A 16,044-nucleotide genomic window follows, 5' to 3' on the forward strand; every position below is an offset into this window, starting at 1 on the left:
ACAGCCCCTGTGATCTCTGTGAGCAGTGAGCAGTAAGGACAGAAACTGGACCAGGGGGGCTTGGTGCTGAGGCAAGAGAAGGCAGATGGGGAGGCAGATGGAAGCAGTGCACAAACACCGCTCATCCGAGGAGCCTGGCGCTGATGGAGACAGGGAGAATGAGCAGGCAGAAGGCACAGGGCCTTAGGAAACTTCTCTAACAAAGGAGACTGGAACAATGAGGAGGAAGAGGTTGAAAAAGCTAGAGACTGAGAGGAGGGAAGAGACGCAGGCTAAGATACAGTAGAGGTTGGTTTCATTCCCCCTTGGCCTGAAGACTGTGCTTTGTATAAGAAATGCAATGTACAGTGCTTAATGCACATAAGCGCTCAAAAAAGAGGGGAGTGGGTTTGGGAAAGGATGCCAACTCTGTAGCAGTGGTGGTAGTGAAGAGAGTGGGCTCTGAAGTCAAATCTCCACCCCCACTCTCTTCTAACTCTTTGACCCTGAACAAGTTACCTCACCTCTCAAAGCCTGCATTTCCCCAGCTGTCAAAGGAGAATGAGACAGTAACTACATCATGGGGCAATGCACTGAGATGATACAGCACAGCTCCCAAGCAAAGTAAGCGCGCCACAAATGTCAGCAATGATCACAAACTCACGCTGCTATTACCTCTGGGTGAAGGTGAGGATAACTGAGGGAGCACATGCTGGACATCCTCAATGCGGAAGAGACCAGAACAAAGGGAAAAGATAGTAGAAGCAAGTCAGGGACATGACAAGCAGTCCCAAGCATATGTTAAACATGAAAGGCTGGACATAGAGGAGACCACCTTAAGTTTTTCTAGCAACAGGGAATGCTAGAATGTTGACAGGGGATGGAGTATTCCAGGAAAGCACCACAGTCAACTCAGACTGGACAAGCCAGCCCTGGGGACCCCAACTCATTGCAAGCATATCCAGAGAATGACAGCGATCCTGACGTAGAACACCGAGATGGACAGAGGTGGTTTTAGCAAGACCTGGAAACCAGTACTTCCAAAGGATACCCTCAGGGCCAGCTTCCTGGGTGTGCAATCTGTACAATCACACAGGATCCTGCGCTCAGAAGGGTTCCTCACTGGGTTTAATGCTCTGCTGTCGCTATCTTCAAATTCTTAGTAATTTTCTAACAAAGGGACAAGAATTTTAATTTTGCACTGGGCCCCACAAATTATGCAGCCAATCTTGGTTACACTGGTAAAGAACATTCATTGGATTAACGTATACATAATAAAATCTAAGGGCTGAAAAGTAGTAAAGAATTTGCCATTATCATCAGACTAGAAAACAATTATTCAAATTCTCATTGAAACCCCAATATTGACCATTAATTTAAAAGGCAAAATGTAATTGTTACCTATAATAGGTAACCCAAGGCCTCCTTTAAACATGCTTCACTCTAGAATTTCTTTCACTCAAAGAAATCACTCTGATTACCCTCATGGCATTCTGTATACAGTAGTCCCCATTCCCCCTTATCTGTGGGGATATGTTCCAAGACTCCCTGTGGAAGCCTGAAACTGTGGATAGTAGCGACCCCTATATATACTATGTTTTTTCCTATACGTACATACCCATGATACAGTTTAATTTATAAATTAGGCATAGTAAGAGATTAACAACAATAACTAATAAAAGAGAACAATTATAACAATATACTGTAATAAAAGTTACCGTAGATCTTAGCAACCTCAGCACATGATTTTTTTTTTTTTTTTTTTTTTTAAAGATTTTATTTATTTATTTTTCCCCCAAAGCCCCAGCAGATAGCTGCATGTCGCAGCTGCACATCCTTCCAGCTGCTGCACGTGGGACGCGGCCTCAGCATGGCCGGAGAAGCAGTGCGTCGGTGCGTGCCCGGGATCCGAACCCGGGCCGCCAGCAGCGGAGCGCGAGCACTTAACCGCCAAGCCACGGGGCCGGCCCCAGCACATGATTTTTTTCTCTTTCCTTATTAAGTTGAGAACTTTCACCTTTTCACTTAAAGGAAGCACTTTACGGCTTCTCTTTGGCATATCCAAATTGCCAGCATCACTACTCTCACGCTTTTGGGCCTTTATTAAGTAAAATAAGGGTTACTCGAACACAAGCACTGTGATACCAACACTCAATCTGATAACCAAGACGCCTACTAAGTGACTAACGGGGAGGAGGGTGGCGTATACAGCAGGGATAAGCTAGACAAAGGGATGATTCACGTCCCCTGTGGGACGAAGAGGGATAGTGCAAGACTTCATCATGCTACTCAGAACGGTGCGCAATTTGAAACTTATGAATTGTTTATTTCTGGAGTATTCCATTTAATATTTTCAGACCACACAGTTGACCATGGGTAACTGAAACCTGGGAAAGCAAAACTGCAGATAAGGGGGGACTACTGTTTACCCCTATCATCACCTTAAATTGCAATTCTTCACTTGTATCTCCCCTGTCTCCTTTCCTGGACCTTGAGTGCCTAGAAAGTACGGTCATCTTGTTCATCTATGTATCCCCCAGGCATGGCACACGACAGGCTCATATCAATCTTTGAAGAATGAACAAAAAGTCCAAGTGCCCTTCACAATTGCTGATGCAAGTCATGAAATAAACAAGATATGCTTGACCAGACAGTGCAGAGAAATGCTGCTATATTGCATTTTTGCAGCATAGATGCTGATGCTAGCAGGATGACAAGCCCAGTTCCTTAGAACACACGTCTGCCTTAACTAAATAGCCCTAAAGAAGGTCTGGGCTTCCATTTTTACAATAAAAACAGCTATTCCACAACCATTTTTATTCTAATTACCGTAAGACATCATTTACCTGGAACGTCTGAGATGTGACCTGTCCCAGGCTAATGTCATTTCCAGAATTTAGATATCAACTCCCAAGGAACATAATGCCTTACACAGCACATAAGACAGGGAAGTCACTCAAACTCTTGCAGAATAAATTCATCTTATCACTTCAAGTATTAACATGGTTTATTGATTTTAGTAAGAAATTAGCTTTATAAGTATATTCACCCTCAACAGGGACAGGACAGTCTTTTCAGCAAGTGACTGGGAAAACTGGATATCCACATGCAAAAGAACTAAGGTGGACCCTCATCTTACACCATATACAAAAATTAACTTAAAATGGATTGAAGACCTAAACCTAAGACCCAAAACTAAAAAACTCCTAGAAGAAAACATAGGGAAAAAGCTTCATGACATTGGACTTGGCAATGATTTCTTAGCTACGACACCAAAAACACAGGCAACAAAAGCAAAAATAGACAAAGGGACTACATCAAACTTAAAAACTTCTGTGCAAAGGACACAATCAACCGAATTAAAAGGCAACCTATGGAATGGGAGAAAATATTTGCAAATCATGTATCTGATAAGGGGTTAATATCCAGAATATAAAAAGAACTCCTACAACTCAAGAACAAAAAATCAAATAGTCTGATTTTAAAATGAGCAAAGGACTTGCAATAGACATTTCTCCAAAGATGATATACAAATGGCCAACAAGCACACAAAAAGATGCTCAACATCACTAATCATGAGAGAAATGCGAATCAAAACCACAATGAGGTATAACCTCACATCCATTAGGATGGCCACCAACAAAAGAATAGAAAATAACAAGTGTTAGTGAGGATATAGAGAAATTGGAATCCTTGCGCAGTGTTGGTAGGATTGTAAAATGGCGTAGCTGCTTTGGAAAACAATAAGGAAGTTCCTCAAAAAATTAAAAATAGAATTACCATATGATCTAGCCATCCCACTTCTGGGTTTATCTATCCAAAAAAATTGAAAACAGGATCTTGAAGAGATATTTGCAAACTCATGCCCATTGCAGCATTATTCACAATAGCTAAGAGGTAGCCCATCAACAGATGGACAAAGAAATGGATAAAGAAAAATTGGTAGATACATACAGTGGAATATTATTCAGCCTTTAAAAGGAAGAAAATCCTGTCACATGCTACAACACAGATGAAATTTGAGGACGTTATTCTAAGTGAAATAAGACAGTCACAAAAAGACGAATATCGTATGATTCTACTTATATGAGGTATCTAAAATAGAGGTATCAAATTCATACAGACAGAAAGTAGAATGGTGGTTACCAGGGGCTGGGGAGAGGGAACAGGAGAGTTGTTGTTTACTAGATATAGAGTCTCAGTTTTGCAAGATGAAAAAGTTCTGGAGATCTATTTCACAACAATGTGAATGTACCTAACACTACTGAACTGTATACCAAAAACGGCTGAGACGGTAAAAAAAAAGAAAAAAAAATCAGAGTATTTGCAATCATCTCATTGTACATTTATGTCTAAAACTACCATTAACCTCAAATGTCAATTATTGTGGAAAATAAAATAAATTATATTCAATGTCCTTTTTAAAAAAAGGTATATACGCCTAGGAAACAACCCAAATGTCCGTTAACTGTTGAATGGATAAACAAAATGTCGTCTATCCATACAATGGAATATTATTCACCCATACAAAGGAATGAAGTAGTGATACATACAACATGGATAAATCTTGAAAACATTAGGTTCACCTTCTTGCTTAAGTGAAGGTGAGCGGGATGTCTATCATTTGCAAACAAAAGTCTTGACCAGGGTCCAGCCCAGTGGCATAGCGGTTAAGTGCGTGTGCTCCACTTCAGCAGCCCAGGGTCCGCAGGTTCAGATCCTGGGCGCGTTGGGCGCGCACCAACGCACCGCTTGTCAAGCCATGCTGTGGCAGCGTCCCATATAAAGTGGAGGCAGATGGGCACAGATATTAGCCCAGGGCCAATCTTCCTCAGCAAAAAGAGGAAGATTGGCAACAGATGTTAGCTCAGGGCTAATCTTCCTCACACACACACACACACACACACACACACACACACACACACACACACACACACACAAGTCCTGACCAGCACATTCCTGAATCCAATGAGTCAAAGCCCTACCGAAGCTACCTTCTTCTGCAATAGCCTTCTCCCTGGCCTCCCTATCCCCACTAGGGGCTCAGTCACAGTGACCTCTCTACCAACAAACGTGGCCCCGCACCTCCCCTGCTTAAAATACAACTGGCCTCCCAATTGCTCGGGATAAAGGTCTTACTATTTGCCATTACAGACTACAATCGGCCCACTACCTACCTCTCCAGCTGCACTGCCCACCAACCCCCTCACACACCACTCTGCAAACTGACATTGCAAAGCTTGTCAAAAGCATGCTGGTTTTTCTGCTCGAGTTACTCTTCCTTCCTCTGTCCCTTGGTAAAATATCTACTTCTTCATTCTCCAGCTCAAACACCATCTCCTTTGGGAAAGCCACTACCCTCCTAAGCATGGTCACTCCTTACTTCATTCCCTGCATGTTATTTTCACAATAACTGTAGTAGATGCTGTCAGTACCCCATCCATAACCCCCTGCCCTGCCCAGTTCAGTGCCCACTGGCCTGACTTCCAACTGCCAGCACCTGCTCTTCTTGGCCTGCCTGCTCCCCCTGGCTGCTGAACCTGCTTTGCCCACCCATGGGGCAGGCTGGAAAGCTCTTGGGGATTAATGCCCAAACACCCCACCCATGCAGAGCTCAACCAGTGACTGACAAGGATTGCTGTTTAAAGACCCCAGTGCCCTCACCCGGGGTGGGGATAACCAGATGTGTGTTCCACACAGGCTCCCAGGGTTCCCCAGGAGAGTAAAGCTCCAGCCACACTCAGGGGAAACTGGCTTGGTAACGCACCTTTTACTGGTTGCCTTCCCTTCCAGGTCTCACTTTCCTTCACCTCTCAGATCAACTACTGGCAAGTAAATCCTTTCTTGGGGTCTACTTCTATGGCAATAATAACATCTAGCATTTTCATAGTATTTACTGTGTGCCAGACACTATTCTAAACACTCATATAACCTTCAGAACACTCCTGTAAGATAATCCAAAATTTAGACAGGGGGACACTGAGGCATTACAAGGTTAAGAAACTTGCCCAAGGCCACTGAGCTAGTAAACACATTTAGCATTTTTCACATTCTATCGCAACCATCTGTATATGTGTCTCTCTTTTGCACTGGACCATGAACCTCTCAAGAAAGAGACCTTTTTTTATCTTTCTCAACGTCCCCAGCATCTAGCACAGAGCCAGGCATGTAGCAGATGCTCAAGAGAGATGGGTTTTGAAAAGTGTCTGCCCTCTACTACCCCAACATGCTGGGTGCTTTTCCTGCCTCTGTGCCTTTTCTCAAACAGGAGCCCCGAAACACTTTTTCTGCACAGCCCTCTTGCCCTTGTCTATTCCTCCCCACCCCAACACACACACACACACACACACACACACACAACAGTAATTCCTGATCCCTGCTCTGTGGCAAGCAAAATGAGGAATTCTGTGGGGCGAGGCAGACATGAGACAGCATGTGACCCCTCTAATATCTAGTAAACAAACCGAATTGCTCACATGTGAATTACTGCACCTAGGCCAAGCTGTTATTTATGTACTTATTTTGAGACACTCTCATTTATCATGGAACATCTGTCTTCCTGTAAACTCCACTAACGCTCAATTCTCCCCCATTCTAAAGGCCTTCCCTCAAACCTGTTTGTCCCCCAAGCTACCACCCTTCTAACTACCAAACTGCTATAACCTCCTGCCTGATCGTCAATATCCACTTTGTCTGAATTCTGACTTCAACCTCGGCATCCTCCACTCCCATCTCCATTTGGATCTATGGGAGTTACACGTCTTTATAATACAGAAGAGCTTCCCAGGGGCAGCATTTGCACTAAGCCTTGAAATTTGAGTGGGCTTTCAACAGTGGGGTTCAGACAACCTCTGTCCTGAACTCCTGACTTCAAACTGCATCCTAGTCATCTTTATACTTCCTGCTCACACTTGCTTCCCAATCTGTGTTCCCCCTCTCCATGAGGGCACCAGTCAGCATCAGTCTCCCAGACTAGAAAACCAGGTCATCTCCACGACACCAAAACTAGTCATCTTTCCATTTTCTAATCTTCTTCCAGGCAACAACTCCAACCCAAACCAGGATAACACCTTCCTAACCTTCCTCTTTCACTGCCAATCTCTCCCCATCCCAAGCACTGATCATACCTTCCCCTGCTCAAAAACCCCTTAGGGCCGGCTATTGCCTCAAGAATAAAAGGCAGCCTCCACAGCACAGCATTCAAAGCAGTCTTCAGTCTCCTCCTGACCTGTCTTCCCACCTCCTCTCTCACTCATCCCACTTCTAGACTCTCAAAACCCACTCCTGACACATGACCCAACTCAATCCAACTCCAGCAGGCACAGGTCTTTTCCATCTCAGCAGCTTTGCTCAAGCTACTCCTTCGGCCCATGATGCTTTCCCCACCCTGCAGCTGAAAGCCTCCTCAAACTTCAAGGACCTGGTGAAAATACACCCCCGCCACCTTCGCTGGTTTGCAGACATACACCCCAATAGTGGGGCTGACAAGAGGAATTAAGCACCCCCTTCTCAATACTCCCCAAGTAAAACAATTTTCACTTCACATTTTAAGATCAATGTATTGATTTTGTTTTTTATTTAAGTTTCAAGTGACAAACCAAAATGAAAATAGTGTAAACTCAAGGGAATTCATGACCTCCTGTAGCCAGGAAGCCCGGGGAGCAGCGCTGGCTTCAGGCATAGCTGGCACAGGTGGATCCAGGAGTCAAGCGATCTTCCGCACTTGTCCCCCTCTTCCTCTCCAGCTCTACTTTCCTCTCTAGCTTCAGTCTGAATCAGGCACTCTCCACATTGCAGGAAACAAAGGTATACAATCTAATAGAAAGAGAGATTCTTTCTCCCAGCATCTATCTGAGCAAATCTTAAGAAAGACCGTTTGGCTCTGCTAGGGTCACATGTCCACTAAGGAGGATATTTTGGCCAATGGAAGATCCTGATGAAAGACCAGAAGGCAGGATGAGGAGAGCAGCCAGGTGTTTGTCCCCACCCCAGCCCCTTCTCTCTGGTTCCGATAGCGTGCGTCCCCAGCAGCAGCTGCTTCCTCTCCAGGGCTCCCTTCTCTGTGGTCTCCACTCTTGTGGAGCCATCCTGCCATAGTTCTAGTTCCCACAAAAGCTCCTGGATTGTGCTAACATCACTTCCTCCCATTGACCGTCCAGCCCTGGGGGTGACTGCAGCTTCCTGCTACTGCTACTCTCTGGGTTACTCACCGTCCTCTGCTTGACTTCTCATGTTCCCATCTATGTAGCTAATTCCCTGTATTATAGTCTCTCAGCTTGAAAAACCTACAGTGGTTTTTATTCCCTGACCTGACCACAACTGATATAGAAATTGACAAAGAACAGGCAAAAATGGACAAAGGAAATGGGGAGAACACAATATCAAGGAATAACAACTACCACGAACCCCTCACATTTATTAAAGCTCATATGTGTCAGGCACTGCTCTGAGTATGAACTCACTGGATCTTCATATCGACCCTGTAATGTAGGGACTTCTGTTGTCCCCTCTTTACAGATGAGGAAACTGAGGCTCAGAGAGGGTAATAATTTGCTGTTACAAAGACTGTAAGTGGTGGAGCTGGGATTCAAATCCAGACACCCCGGCTCCAGAGAGCACACTCTGAAACACAGAGCCAGGCAAAGAGTGTTTCCAACAGGGGGTACTCAACAGGATTGAGTGCTGCCCGCCAAGAGGCCAGGTTAGATAAGGACTGTGAGGCGTCGACTGGATTTAGCAATAAGGAAGTCACGAAGGACCTATATAGCAAAGTCAGAACCCAGACAGCAGTAGGCTAACAGTAAGCCGACGGTTAGGAAGTAGAGACAAGAAGAGCAAATCCTTCTTTAAAAAGTTTGGCTGTCAAGAGGAGTCACAAAATAGGGCATGAGATGGAGGAGAAGGGAGCTTCACAGCCGAGTTTTCTTTACTCTTGCTTTGTTTTAGAAATGAGAGCAACTTGAGCATGTTTAAATATTGATGGGAATGAGCCAGGTGAGAGGGAGTCTGAAGACACAGGAGTGAGGCGGGCTGACAAACAGGGTGGGGTCTCCGAGAGGCCAGAGCAGGCGGGCCGCATCGTCCAGGATCAGCCTTAGAATCTCTTGTACTGCAACAGGGAGCAAGCAAGAAAGGACGGAGGGCTACAGGTTCAGATCATTTCGTAGTTTCGTGAAAGGAAGTTCTTTTACAGTGGTTTCTATCTAAGGCCACTGGCAGAACGGGAGGGTGGAGTAGAGGGGTGGAAGGTGTGACGAGCAGAAAAAAGCTTCAGGTCAGCCACAGCGCAGAACAGGAGCCTCTGTAGAAAGAAAGGGTGCCCAGCACACTGAGGCCCTGACTGTGGTCAGAACCTGTGAATTTACACTGGCAGCAATACTCAAGGTACCTCTGCACCCTAGGTGTAGGCAAAAGACATGAACAAATGGAATGATCCAGATTGGGTGTCAAACATGGAGAGCAAGGGAACTGAGTCAAGGACAGTGGCAGGAGCAGTTGACGAGATGAGCCACAGAGGCTGAGGAGGCAGGCGAATGCAAGAGGTCAGAGAACAGGGGTAGTCAGTCAGTTAGTGCTGACTGAGAGGAGGGTAAGGCAAGAGAAGATGGTATCTGATGGTATTATTTCAGAGCCGGAACAGTTCTAGATATTATAACACAAGGGTGTGGCCATGGGAGAGGGCAGCTGAATTGAAAAAGAGGTGAAGGTGACTGGAAGTAGGGTCAAGACACTGAGAGTTTCTGAGATTTGGACAGGGTCCCCTGAGACCAGGGCATGATGTGACAAGACAGTAAGTTGGGGTCTAAAGATTTTAATGAATAAGAGTGAGAAGCAGGGAGGTTAGAAAATAACAGGGAAGAAAAAAGTGGTAGAAGACCTGTAATGAACATTTGTTGTTTCTGCCTGTCCAATATTCATTCGTTCCTCCTTCTTCTCTAATAGCATCCTGATTCTGCTTAGAAAACCATCTCCTTCCTCCCCAGGCACAGAAGGGGCTTCCAAAATACTGGTAATATTCTATGTCTTAATCTGAGGGGTAGGAACATGAATGTTCATTTTACTCTTCTTTAAACCATATAGATGCATTTTATTCTTTAAAGTATACAGATATATGTTACATACTTTGTATATACATTTCACAGTTAAAACAAACATACAAAAACTTCCCTTCTCCATGCTCCAAAGATGACGACCTGGTCCAGGTCTGGACAATCAGTTACAAAGATTGGTTTCAGTGCCTGACCCAATTTAGGCTCATGAGGCAACAGCCCCGAGCCTTTGCTGGAACTATCAGGAAAAAGGTGCTCTCTTTCTGCTGGAGTTGTGAACCTTTTTGTAGAACATATCCCTTCACTAGTTTGAGAATAAAGCCAACACAGAAGAAAGTAGAACCAAGAGACGGAACCAGACATCATTTGAATACCTAGTTCCAGCCATTCCTAAAGCCAAAATACCTGGGGCTTTTCGACACGAGCCAGTAGTTTTTTTTTCTCTTCAGCCAGTTTACAGTTTGGTTTATAACCTTTTAACTACAGTCACGCATTGCTTAACGACGGGGAAATATTCTGAGAAATGTGTCCTCAGGTGATTTTGTCCTCGTGTGAGCATCATAGAGTGTACTTACACAAACCTAGATGGTATAGCCTACTACACACCTAGGCTATACGGTACTAATCTTACGGGACCGAAATGTCATTATGCGGTGCATGATTGTAAAAAGAAACCTAATCCAGTGGAAGAGTCAAATAAAGCATTCTCAATTCAACAGCCCGTGTGATCCTTTTCAAGACATAAGTCAAACCATGCCCTCCTTCTGCTCAAGATCCTGCAATGGCACTCAAAATAAAGACCAAAGTTCTCCAGGTGGCCTACCAGGCCCTACACAGTCTGGCTCCCTCCCCTCGGCCAATGACTCTCCATTGCTCTCTCCCAGCTACACCGGCCTCTGGGGTATTGCCTGACACACCAGGCAGGTGCCTTCAGGCCTCTACTTCGGCTGTTCCTTCCACTCGGACTCTCCTCCAGACGTCCACTCAATAACTCCCTTACCTCCTTCAAGTCTCTGCTCAAATCTCAAGTTCTCAATAAAGTTTACCTGAATTCCCCTTCCCATGGCCACCTCCCCACTCCCTGCCCTACTTTCTCTTCCTTCCATAGCATCTGTTACATAATATAGTATATACACACTAAAATGTACCCAATGAGGGCAGGGGTCTTCAACTAGTTGATTCATCTCAAGTTCTTAGACCAGTGCCTGGCTTGTAGCAGACGCTCAAATATTTGCTGAATGAACAAATAAAATGACATGAGCCTCAGAGGAGCAGAGCTTGGTTTGTAAAAGGCAGTGGAGAGAGAGCACACTGACCACCATCTCCTGATCCTGACATAAGTGGAGTATCGGAGAAAAAGACACCTCCATTTTGAAGACTTCAGAGGAAGCAACGACCTAAGGGGGCAGGAAACAGGTAGAAGAGTTCAGTGAAGAGGTTGAGGATGTGGGAAGGGGTGTTAACCACAGCTGGGGCTTGAGAGGGTTTGGTGTTAAGTTTTGGGAGGCATGCAAGAGTTCGAGGCTGAGTCAGGGGAGGAACAGCCCAGAGCAGTTGGCAGATGAAAGCAAAAAAGAGAGATGAGCCAAGTGGTTTATTTACGTTTTAGGTGGAGACGAAAGATGTAGTGATAGAAGCCTGGTGAGTTTAGCTGGCATCAAAATAATTAGTCGTAGCAACCCTTCACAGATAGAAAGGATTCCTCCCATCCCACCATGGTTTGAATGATTTTAGAAGCTGGTGGATGGAGAGGCCATCACATTCAGTCTTTTACTCCTACCCATTAGCGCAGAGGCTGTTCAGAAGTGTCTGCTGAACCGAGACACAAGGCTTCCCTGTTCGTGGCACCATCCTGGGCCCGCAGAAAGCAATTCTCCTCCACATAAATAGTAACCCTGCATTATGAGCAGCCTGTCAAACTCATTGTCCAAGCCCAGAACAGACTCCGAATTAGGCACCCAGGATCACAACCCCAATGTCCAAAAAGGCAAGAAAACAGGCTTCTTTTCAAAGACAGACCACAGCACTCAACTTTCCTACCTGCCCTTCAATGAGCCCCATGCTGCTGGGCAAGAGAAAGCAGGGCAAAGGAAAGGCTTCCTTCCACTGGTCCTGACTCACCTCTGTTGCTTGCTAGTTTCTCTCCGCAGAAATTTCTCCAGAGTTACGAGCATATGTGTACGCCAAGGTTCAAGGAAAACATTACTCCTAGTCAGAGAAAAAAATTGCTTGGCCTCTAAGGAAAAGTCGCTTACTATAAATCAGGTCCTTGGGAATAATGTCATTTTGATGCTCCTCACAGCTGTAAGGAGACTTATTAAATATTCAATAATTAATAATAACGCCTTCAAGACTATCTCTCACACAGAACTGTCCCTGTAAAGGAAGCCAGACGTAATCAGACTTGGGCCTGACTTCCTGCCCACCAACTAGATCTTGGTGGCACAGGACATTTGTCGTCCAGGTACACATCAGTGAAATGCCCATATGTACTTCTGAGTCAGATATCCTCCAAGAGTGGATCATTAAGCAAATATTTAAAATAGCCATCTGTAGTAGCCAGCCTCCAAGATGGCCCCAAGGATCCCCATTCCGTGGTATTCAGACCCTCTGCCCACACTGTACCAGCGTTGGTCTGAGTGACCAATACAATATGGCAGAGGCATGTCACTCCATGATTAGATTATACAAGACTGCGATCTGAGTCGGGATCTCTCTCTCTTGGATCACTTGCTCTGAGGGAAACCAGTCCACGTCAAGCAGTCCTATGGAGAGGAACGAAGGCCTGCCAACAGCCACGTGAGCGAGCTTGGAAGCTGATCCTCCCCCAATCCACCCTCTAGACAACTGCAACCTCGGGAAAGACCTGAGTCAGAATCACCCAGCTAAGCTGCTCCCAGATTTTTGACCCCTAGACACTACTTTTAGGTGCTAATGTCGGAGTAATTAGTTACACAGCAATAGATAATTAACTCACTATCCTACACAGACCTGAGAAGGAAATCAGAAGGTTTAACCTCAGTTCCTCTCCTACATGCAGTTAAGACTAAGTTCTCTGTTCATAAGAAAGCAGCAAATTATTCAGGCCGTCATTCAACAACTACTTATTGAATGTTAAATATGGACAAGGTATTTCCAAGCAACAGAAGCCTTCATGTAGTTTATAATCTTCTATAAAATAAAATTCCGTCTATAAAAGGAATCACAAAGAGCCTCTCCAACACACACACCCCTCAAGATGCTCAATCCACTGGTTTCATTAGCTTTTTAAGTCTTCCGGCTCCCTCTCACTACTTGCACAGACCCTCTCCGGAACATACATCAGTTCCTCCTTCCTAGCTATTCTGAATGCTCAATGCATTCACATTCATTTTTCCTGTACCACATGCCCTCCCATCTAAGGAGGAAAGAAAGTTAGGTCCCCTAATTCCATTTAGTATTGGGACAAGGAGGAATTCGTTTAGTATTTTACTAGGAGGCGGAAACCGTGATCACAAGTGTTGAGAAAAATTCTAATTTCTGCAATTAGTGACTAAGTGGCAACAGCAGCGCTGCTACAATCCCAGCTCAAGTCCTCGTCACAGCTGAAATGGCGGTGGGGGAGGGGAGGCAGCCCCTTACCCCTCACTGGACTCTGCTGTCTCTCAAAGCAGCAGGAGGTGATGCTGCTCTAAGAAAATCAGGAGCCTCCCTCGGCACAAAGAAGGTCAAAGGGCGAGCTTTCTTCTCATCAACCACAAAACCAGCCTCTGCCAAACCTAAACAGTGTGGGAGGCCGGCAGAGGTGAATGGGGCCCGACAGAAAACCACAGCGAGACTCTTGTCCCGCCGCGGCTGGGGTCTGAGTCAGGTGACTCCTCTGGGCGCAGAGCAAACCTAAACAAAGATCACTCCCCACACGACAGACAGCCGAAGACGACGACTCCGGCGGTAAGACCCAGGCTGCCCAGTCCCACCACGAAAACTTAACTCTTGCTTCTCTCAGTCCCGGGAACTGGAGGAGCTACAAGTTATTGAGCAGCTCAGCCTTCAGGGATGCACCTGGAGGAACGTGGGACCCCATCCCAGAACGCAGCGCCGAGCACTGCACACGCGCCTCCGGCCCCAACGCGCAGGCGGGACCCCTCCCCACCAGCTGTCACCGGCGCTCGCGACCAGACACAGCAGAGCAAGCCCGTCCCCCTGGCCGCTCCCCCTGGGCTGCGACCCCGCGGGGGCGGCAGAGATGCTTCTTCCGAAGGCTCTGGGGGCGCGTGAACGCCCGCCCCCCGGGAAGGGGCGCCAGGGTGGGCGCGGCCCAGTGTCCAAGGGGCTCCAATTCCATCAGCCCCCTCGGGAGCGAAACGAGCCTCCCCGTCCCCAGCCCCGCGCGCCCCACCTTGTCGCCGAAGCTGCGGGCCATCAGCAGGTCCGGGCTGGGCGTGCTGTCGCCGCCCACGGCCTCCTCGCTGCTGGAGCCGGCCAGCGGGTGCGGCATGTCACGCAGGGAGTGGGGCCCCGTGGACGGCAGGGCCTTGGGGGGCCCGCCCGACATGGCGCACGCCACCCGGGACGCGCCGCCGCCGCTTCCTCCTGCTGCCCGCCGCGGCGGCCTGCCACAGCGCCCCGGGCCAGGCCGCGCTCAGCCGCCGCTCGGTCGGAGGCCCTGCACCGGCCGGGCTGGGAGCCGCCGCCGCCACCGCCACCCGCCGGCTCGTCCCTGCCCGCGCCGGGCGGGGCTGGGCTGCTGGGCGCCGCGCGTCCCCGCTCCACGCCGCAGCCCGCCGCCGGTCCGCTCGCACCTTGGCCCCGAGCGCCCAGCGCGCACCGCCACGCCGCCCAACCCGCTAGCGCCTCGACCGCCCCGGGAGGGGGCAAAGGGGAGGAGAGGGGCGGAGGGAGGAGCGAGGGGGAGGGGGAGGCGGGCAGCTCCGCCCCGCCGCCGCCCCGCAGGAAGTGCGCCCTGAGCCCTCCGCCGCTGTCCTCCGAAGGTCCCACCTCGCCCCCGAGAGGCTGGCCCCTTGGAGGCTGCGCGCTGCCTCCAGAGCGTATGTTTAACGGAAATCAGAGGTGGAAAAAGACGTTGCAGGATCCCGTTCCATTCCACCCGCGGTTACAGATGCGCCCTACGGGCAGGCACGCCTGGGGCTGGGGGGTTTGGGGCACGCACGTGAGTCGGGATCTTCTGAGCTCTAAAATAACTCAAAATGCAAGGAATTACAACGCGTATTATAGGAATGGCATACAAGGCCATGAGTCTCAAAGGAGATCAAGAACATCGGGTGGGGAACCTAGAGGGGAAATCAAGGCAGCAGTGTGGGGTTTCTTCAGATGCACGCTGAGGTCCCCCTGCCATCTCGCTTCTGCAGTTAAGCCAGGTTTATGTAAGGTTAAACCTCAGAGGAGTGAGCATCAGTACATAAAGACAGGGAGTGCTGCGAATGATAGATGACTCCAACTCACACCTTGACCGAACTGCCTTTGCAAAGAACCGTATTTTTTTATGCCTTCGTGCTTCCTTTCCAGGCCTTTGGCTGAGCTGGATTCTCAGCTCTGTTTGCTAAAGGAGTGGAGACAGTCAAGGCGTTACTTCGGCTCTTTAGGGTGGAAGTTCACCTTATCTGTCTCTGCAGCTTCTGTTCTCAGGGCCAAGTCACTAGAGGTCATCAGTCCACCACGGACAGATTGATACTAGCAAGGTAGTGGGTAGGGTGGCTCATGGTGAGGGAGCACAGTTCCCCCTATCTATTGCCAAACTCTTTAGGTGTGTCGAGTTTCACCTGACAAATCTTGAAGTTGGGATTCACTGTGGTCTCCAGAAGCAAGTGATACTCCAGCAGGAGGAGAATGCAGAGAATCGAAGCTGACCCAAAATAGCACTCGGAGACTCACCAAGTTTCAAAGATCTTCCTTATTTCCCCTGGTGTAATTCACCGGGCCTTAATCCTGGAGGTGTCATCTTTTATCACCCCGACATGGGTCTGCCTTGGTTGAAAGAACAGGATTCAGGAGGCACGGGGAACAGTTCTAAATGCTG

General features: G+C 47.7%; 1 protein-coding gene across 1 annotated transcript in view; it reads right to left on the reverse strand.

The window, feature by feature from the left end:
• Nucleotides 1-14,807, reverse strand: part of SNX30 (sorting nexin family member 30) — a 112,716-nt gene extending 97,909 nt beyond the window's left edge. Inside the window, exon 1 of the mRNA XM_004423338.2 lies at nucleotides 14,407-14,807. Within this exon, the coding sequence (XP_004423395.1) occupies nucleotides 14,407-14,562 (156 nt within the window). The 5' untranslated portion in view covers nucleotides 14,563-14,807. The remainder of the gene's footprint in view (nucleotides 1-14,406) is intronic.
• Between the last annotated feature and the right edge of the window lie 1,237 nt (nucleotides 14,808-16,044).

This window comes from Ceratotherium simum, chromosome 29 (genome assembly GCF_057802395.1).
Source record: "Ceratotherium simum simum isolate JZ-2026a chromosome 29, ASM5780239v1, whole genome shotgun sequence".
NCBI classification, from domain to species: Eukaryota; Metazoa; Chordata; class Mammalia; order Perissodactyla; family Rhinocerotidae; genus Ceratotherium; species Ceratotherium simum.